The 8159-nt window shown below is 38.7% G+C and overlaps 1 protein-coding gene across 1 annotated transcript in view; it reads right to left on the bottom strand.

The window, feature by feature from the left end:
- Window positions 1-8159, bottom strand: part of sipa1l2 (signal induced proliferation associated 1 like 2) — an 86599-nt gene that overhangs the window by 37634 nt on the left and 40806 nt on the right. Inside the window, exons 7-8 of the mRNA XM_072677562.1 lie at window positions 3666-3823; window positions 2649-3225 (exon numbers count right to left, since the gene is read on the bottom strand). Of these exons, the coding sequence (XP_072533663.1) occupies window positions 2649-3225; window positions 3666-3823 (735 nt within the window). The remainder of the gene's footprint in view (window positions 1-2648; window positions 3226-3665; window positions 3824-8159) is intronic.

Here is an 8159-nt window from a genome sequence, read left to right as displayed (position 1 = left end):
AGTATAACATGACAATCAACAGACCTCGGCCCGGTGCTCCAAAGAAGATTTCGCCTCGTGGGGTGGCAATGATGCTGAGAACAGTCAGAAATCGTCCTGCAACCACTCGGCAGGAGTTAGCAAATGACCTGAAGGCAGCTGGGACCACAGTTTGCAAGGAAACAATTGGCAACACTTTGCGCAACAATGGATTCACATCCTGCAGTGCCCGAAAGGTACCCCTGCTGAAGAGAGCACATGTGGAGGCGCGCCTCAAGTATGCCAATGATCATTTGAAAGATGAACCAAGTTATTGGGAGAAGGTTTTGTGGTCAGACGAGACCAAAATTGAACTTTTTGGCCTCAACTCCACCCGCCATGTGTGGAGGAAGAAAAATGCTGCCTATGACCCCAAGAACACTGTGCCCACCGTCAAGCATGGAGGTGGAAGCATAATGTTTTGGGGGTGTTTCTCTGCCAAGGGTACAGGGCTACTTCACCGCATCACTGGGAAGATGGATGGAGCCATGTACCGCACAATCCTGAGGGACAACCTCCTCCCCTCTGCCAGGGATCTGAAAATGGGCCGTGGTTGGGTCTTCCAACATGATAACGACCCTAAACATACAGCAAAGGCAACAAAGGATTGGCTCAAGAAAAATCACATTAAGGTCATGGAGTGGCCCAGCCAGTCGCCAGACCTCAATCCGATCGAAAATCTATGGAGGGAGCTGAAGGTCAGAGTTGCCAAGCGACAGCCCACCAACCTTCATGATTTAGAGAGGATCTGCAAAGAAGAGTGGGCCAAAATTCCCCCTGGTGTGTGTGCTAAACTTGTGGTTAACTACAACAAACGTCTCACCGCTGTGCTTGCAAACAAAGGCTTTGCCACTAAGTATTGAGTGTGTTTGGCAAGAGGGATCAAATACTTATTTTCCTCATTGAAATACAAATTAATTAAAATATATTCTTTAAAATTATATTCTGGATTTTTGTCTTGATATTCTGTCTCTCCATGTTAGAATATATCTACCATTAAAAGTGCAGAAGGATAGTGTCTTTATTAGTGGGCAAACAAAGAAAATCAGCAAGGGATCAAATACTTCTTGGACTCACTGTATGTATATATATATATATATATATATATATATATATATATATATATATATATATATATACATATATACATACACACATACATACATACATATATATATATATATATATATATATATATATATATATATATATATATATATATATATATATATAAACAAACCTTGAAATGTGGGCATTGTCTGTATCATTGTTTGTACCATCTAATATTTTGTTACTTTAGATAACTGCTACAACCTGTAGTGAATTATGCATACTGCAAGTATGAATGTTTTTGATGAACTCTGACTAACTCATGCTGGCATGCTGAGATGAGCACACTGAGGGAGTCTGATCTGGTATCTGAGTGGTACTCCTACAGAGAAAGTTTTAAAATATATATATATATAAAATTATATATCAGTTACATGAACTGCACCACCACCACTACTACCTCCACCACAGGTTATTGACAAAGTGTGATGTTTTTTTTTTTTTTTTACTTTGCTCTTCGTTAGACCAAATATATGGAGGAGGTGCTTTTGTGGCTTGTATCTTTAGAATCATTTGAGCTATAGCCCACCCTGATCCTTGTAGGTACAATCACCCTCACAGCTCCTGACCAGACTCCAGAAGTACAGACTTCAGAAGTACAGAGGCAATTCTGTGCACTTAACATTCAGATTGCTTATGCAATGCAATCTGCTCTTGCATAGCAGTGAGCTCACACACACCAAGGTGTTTGAAAATTGTTCAACATCTTCTAATGGTTATAATGGCGGCCATGCTTTAGCAAAAATTAAATTATAGATTACATAAATTGTAATTTTCATTGGATCTCCTGTGACCACAGGAAAAAAAAATCCTATAGAAGAATCTGACATCCTCTCCAGCAGAAATGAAGTAGGTTTACACTGCCAGGACAGTGTATATGCAGGCTCAATTAAAGCCAAATAGGAAAGATAAACAATCTGCATCTGCCAGTTTTTCTGTCCAAGTTCTTGCCACAGGTACCCAAGGTTGAACACTGTCACACTAATGTTGTCCTTGTAATTTCAGAGAAGATTCAGCTTATCACTTGTAATAGAGCGTTAAAGAAGTACTAGTTTATAGCATTCATGACATAAGTCACAACTAGAGAACAGCCAGGTATACTATTACACCAGTTCAGATCTCAGACCTTCATGCTATCTGATACTTCAGAGAAATCTTGTATGAAGCTTAAGATAGATTTTTCAGGGGCTTATGGAGAACCAATTTCTTTCAAAACTTCAGATGGGGTTGCTCTCTAAGAGGTTCACAAGCTGCAGGTATGGCAGTCACATTGAACATACCTGCAAGACATATGAACTTAATACTTAATTACAACCCCCAGCTACTTTCATCTTTTAAAACATCCCCAAGACCAAGCTAAAACAACTGAAATGCCAGTGTGTGAAAGATCAGGTCTTTGCCCAAGACAAGCTAATGCAGACCAATTTCCTCTTTCTTCCCAGGCAGGAAAAGGACTACAAGGACTGTAACACCAAATGTGTTTTAAAAACAAACAAAAAAGCAACAAACGTAATGCTCACCTCAAGCCTTTGGACGATTTCTCTGATGTCCATTCCACAGCTGTCCTGTGCTGAGAACATCACACATTCACCACGTTCATAGAAAATCTTGATGGTCATGGCACTGGAGGTCCAGCCAATCACATCCCGACAGGAACAGTTGAAGACCACATTCTTGGACTCTTCCTCAATCAGCACAATGAACTCATTGGAAATACCAAGCAGGCACTCTGCATCTGCTGACAGTCCAAAGTCCCGTGCAATCACACTCCATGTGACTGCTCCTACACTGTAGAGGTGTGCATCCTTCCTTGACTTGACACGCTCCTTCTTTTTAGCACCCAGTGTGATGAAGCTGAACTTTACTGCTGAGTCCACCGTGGTAGTGCTCACAAAATTCTCTGCTAAGTCTTTAAGGTACTCTTGACGTGTGCGTGTTGCCATGGCACGAAATTTCTCCGACTTGTGTGCTGCATTCTCACCATTGATTACCTTGGCCAGCAGGAAGTCCCTAAAAACAGCTGACTTTGGGAAGGTTACACCTTTAGGAATGGGAGGACCAAATGGAGGCACATCTTTTGATCTAGATACAGCCACACTGCATGGAAAATGGAGATATAACAGAATCATGTAGGTTTAATCCTGTAAAGAATTATATTAAGACTGAGGACAAAAGTTGAAAGCAGCTTAAACTGGAAGGTCTCTCCACATTCTTTGTATTTGCATAATTACGGGTGACTAAGATATTCAGTGGTTCCTCTACCCTTCTCCAATAGTTTAATGACCGCAATTGAGTCATAAGCAGTTTATTCATGTCACATCAAATGTCTAGAGAATTACTTCAAAATGTACTTATTTATAAAAAAAATAATAAAATAAAATAAAAAAAGAGTAATATTACTTCATGAATACACTACTCTACTTCTGTATGACTAACTGCAGTACTTTGGGGTTTAAATCGAATATCATTACTGTCAAACAACCCTTTTCACCACTTCCATAGAAATCTGTGGGGTAAAAATCTACTTAGGTGCATACCTGTAGCAAACGTTTTCAGTGCATGGATTGTGGACTTTGACAATGACAAATACATGCTGAAAGTGAGAGCGAATGTTTTTAGGGGTAAAGGGCAGGGCTCCAGGTTCCTGAAACACGATGGTGACGATATCATTTCCTATGTGTCTTTTTCGGAGCAGCTAGAGGAAGAAACAGAAAGAGAGAGGCAGTGAAACAGTAACAGCAGTGAAACATTATACTAGTGATGGACAATAGTATGACGCATTCCAGTGCCCATACTGATGAATGATATGTTTTACTCCTGAATGCACTTAAAACTTTGATGAATATATAAATACTGAAATGAAAAGGGGATGTGTCCAAAAGCTAAACAAGTAAAATTTACAACAACAATTTACAACAGTAGCATACATTGGAGCTAGAGTGTTGTGGCATTACAGATATTGGTTGGCGTGAGAGGGAAGAGTCCTCTTGGGGCTTTAAAAGGCGCCAAAGCTAGCCAAAGAAATTGTAGTAGGAGGGTTAGCTTTTTAGCCTAGCCTAGGGATATCTGGAGTGGCACAGCCTTCTATGTGTCTTTCCCAGAGCAGTGCTTTACCTGTTTGGCTAGCATTGGCCTTTAGTTTTTTTATCCTCACTTCCATATTTCAATAAAGTCATTCCGGAAGAAGGCTTTTGCTTGTGGGCTGGATGTTTGTACATTTTGAAGGCCGTAAATATAATTAATCAAGACTGTTAGAGGGTTAAGGAATCAAGACAGTTTTCGGGTTTTGGAATTGGCCTGTTTTTCAGCTCTTCTTCACTTGTGTGCTTTTGCTCTCATTTTAACTATACAAAGGTAAGTACAGTTTTAAAATACTAAATATGTGTATAATGTGGTCCCAATGTTTTTTCTGTGTCACAAATAAAATAAGCTAATTATAGGTCAAAGAACCTATATAGTCCTATACAGAACCTTTAGAATGAAAGAAAGCATAATGGTTGCAACAATGTAGAAAGAACAAGGGTTTATTTAAAAAAACTGAGAAAAACTAATAAGTTAAATGTACAGTTCCATCAGATTTGCTTGATTTTTAGGATGGTATTTTTGCTACTGCTTGACAAAGCCCCCCCAAAAATGTCAAAAACTCAGTGTCCTACTCATCTGCCAACTCTTTTCGGTTGTTTGAGTAAACCATTCTCTCCATTTGAAATGATCCACAGCAGTTGCAGTTGTACAGTAGTTTATAAAAATTATAAAATATTATTATTATATTACAATAAATGTTTAGCAAAATGGTCTGATGATCTCTTTTTTTTCTTCATTTTTATCTCTATGTTCCAATATCTGGGCCCCTACACAGGCCCAGGAAAAAACAGGATTATAGAGTGGAATAGAGCAGATGACGAGATGAGAGGTGAGCTTTGCCTAGGCCTTTTGGAGGCTTAGCACTGGGGATTTAATGTGGACTAATCCCTTGCAATAGAATGGAATTTAAAAAAAAAAAAAAAAAAAAAAAAAAAGAAATCTAATAATTCTTCCACTTGGCCATCGTTTAGATGTATGACAATTGCTGTGCTGACGCTGGGCCATCCCAAAAAAGAAAAACAGGAAGTACAAGATGCTCTCATCTGTTTTTAACTTTGACTTCTAAACAGTAAAGTAGGCCACTAACAGAGCTGGTGAGCTGCTAGCCGATTTATGAACCTGCCTTACAGCAGTTGTTTTAGTTATTATTATTATTATTGAGAGTGTGTGAGAGTGAGATACACATTCCTCACAAATATATAAAAACTGCTGTCAAATGCTGTAAAACTTAACACATTAAAAATACATTAAGGAAATACACAAAAACGCCTCTAGCATGACACACCATAACACACCAAGTTTGTTCCAACTGAAGTCATCTGCTCCTTGTACCTTCCCTTCACCTTTGACTGTGTAATGTGTTTGACGCATGTCCCGAGTGGTAGGTCAAAGTAGGCAAGCGCTTTGTTTACAAGCGAAACACGCTGGTAATCTTAGCAATCAGTAAAGTGAAGGTTAACAGCAAACAAAAGCCACTGCAAAATGGAAAGTAGGTAAAAACTATACAAAAACTTTACAAAAAAATCATCCTCCCAAAGACCAAGATGCCCAAATATAAACACAACCAAAGTACATTTATAGCCAAAGTTACTAATGCACTGTGTAAGTGGCTGATACTTCGAAACAACAGCTCACTTCTATCAGAAATATGGTCTCATGGTGGGGAAAATGGAAGACCAAATTCTTTCATGGCTGAATATGTACATTTGTCTTAAAAACAAATAGCAGCCTTTCAGTATCTAGACCATGACCATAGTCTGACAATGATGTAAGCAGTGCAAAGTGCAGCATGGGATACCAAATGGAGAAGTTAGCTGTGTCGGTAAAACCTTGAAGGCTTTAATTGTAAACATGACCGCATCCTCAACACCCTGTGTGTTCAGCTGAGGGGAGACACACTAGTGCCCCCTGCAGTCCAAGTCTGGTCCAATGTTTCTAAACTCCACAGTATTGTGCAGCCAGGATCAAGGCTCTATATGTTATTGATGGAAAGTCTGTGTGTCCTCCACTGTTAAAGTCACGCTCACATTGACACTTTTTATGGTATACTCACAGACACAGAGTCTGTGTCTGCACACTGACTTCTGTCCAGTAAGACAGATCATTCTGTTCCAGCCAGTCAGAACAAGCTCCAAATTCAGCTGTGTTTATATCCAGCTTACCAGAGAACTTCTTTCTGAAGTCTAAAAACTGGGCTTACTCTCACTAGCACAGGGGACCTTTCTCCTGAGAAGCTCTGGCCATTTCTTTGGCAGAATCATTGTCATGTTGCTACTTAACAGATGTTCTAACCTTGGGCAGATAAACGTTGCTAAAAACTGAAACCCCTAAAGACTCTGCAGCTGGCAGATAATATTTTGTGTTGTACGAATATTAATGCCAAACCAGCTTCTCAATGCCTGTCCTGTTCTCTTATTTGGATTCTCTAAACAGTGAAATGATCGCCTCCTTCATCATCACGGCCAAAGAAGACAGGATCATTCTTTTCAACCTGGCTGAGATGTCAGATATCACCTTTTCCACCTGTTCTTTCCATTCTCCCGCAATGTTAGTCTCATGTTCTATGTATGAATACATTTTATGCCATGTGTTTGGTGTATGGTAAACTGTGATTTTTGATCAGGCTTTGAAGGACACCATTCTCCCATGTATAATTTTGACCACTGAAGTAAAATGTTTGTGCTCCCCAGCATTACCTTTCTCACACTTTTCTGATGCAATGAAATCACATCATCTGTATACATCTGGACGGAGTTTGGAGGGAGCAGCCACTGATTACAATAAAAGTTCACTGCACTCAATGGACAGCCAGTATTTCTGCTTAGTCTTAAAAGGATTGGGTCTGTAGGATAACCCCTACAAATAACTTAAACAAAAGAACTCTACTATACTACTATAATTCTGATTAGGTCTAGGATTAGGTGGATGTTTGTCCTGCAACACTCTAACAATTACATTATATGGAAGAGTTCCAAAAGTGTCACAAAAATCCAAAAACACATAGTAAAATGTTCTTATTAGTGTCCACTTACAGAATATTAGCATCCACTAGTCATGGCAAAATCCAGGACATAATACACTTCATAAACACATTATGACTATTGGAAACAAAGAAATGTCTCCAGGTTGTGGGGTCAAAAGGACTATTTGTCCATCGTAGGCTTTCTATAAATGAATGCACCCTTTAATGAATAAGTCTATCTGTCTAGTCGGGCAGTAGAAACATGTATAAAAAGTTAAATAACTATGGTTTACATTAACTAAAGAATTAGCAAAATCTGAAAAACAAAGTTTAGAATAATTTACATTTGCAATCAAAATGATTCAACTTCCATTGCAAATTAGGTTTACTACCAAAATTCACAAACGTTCAGCTGTTTGCAATAAATCAACAACAAAAGCTCTAGACAACTTACATAAGTGCTTTCTAAGTTAGTCAAGGGCCTAACTTAGAATATAGGGCCTAATGGACTGGCTAGGGGTTTGTTGACTGTGATGTTTGATTAGTCATATGAAAAAGAAAAAGATAAGTCATTTAAGTTGTTGGCACAGGGCAAAAGGCAGGGACAACATAGGGAATACTTTTGTACGAATAGCTGCTAAAACTTTGCCTGCAATGATGGCTAAAAGTGAAGTGCAAAAGAGTGAAATATTAATGGATTTTATTGTGAAGATAATAAATAACTAATTTTCCCCCCATTTTCAATATGGACTAACAGGTTAATTTCCACCACATTGACTACACCCATGTTTCTTTATAAAGCATATTGAAAGAAAATGTTTTTAAAAAAAAAAGTCTGTATCATGTAGCCACATTCACAAGGCACTGAGCATGCTAACTCTGCTATCAGCAAACGGCACAACAGTTGTAAGTTACCATAGACAGCCAACTAACCATCTATGCTAAAATAAAGTACACAACTTTCATAATGGCTCAGGCATCTTAC

Source organism: Salminus brasiliensis, chromosome 4, assembly GCF_030463535.1.
Source record: "Salminus brasiliensis chromosome 4, fSalBra1.hap2, whole genome shotgun sequence".
Taxonomy (NCBI): Eukaryota; Metazoa; Chordata; class Actinopteri; order Characiformes; family Bryconidae; genus Salminus; species Salminus brasiliensis.
This window is presented reverse-complemented; position numbering and strand designations above follow the sequence as displayed.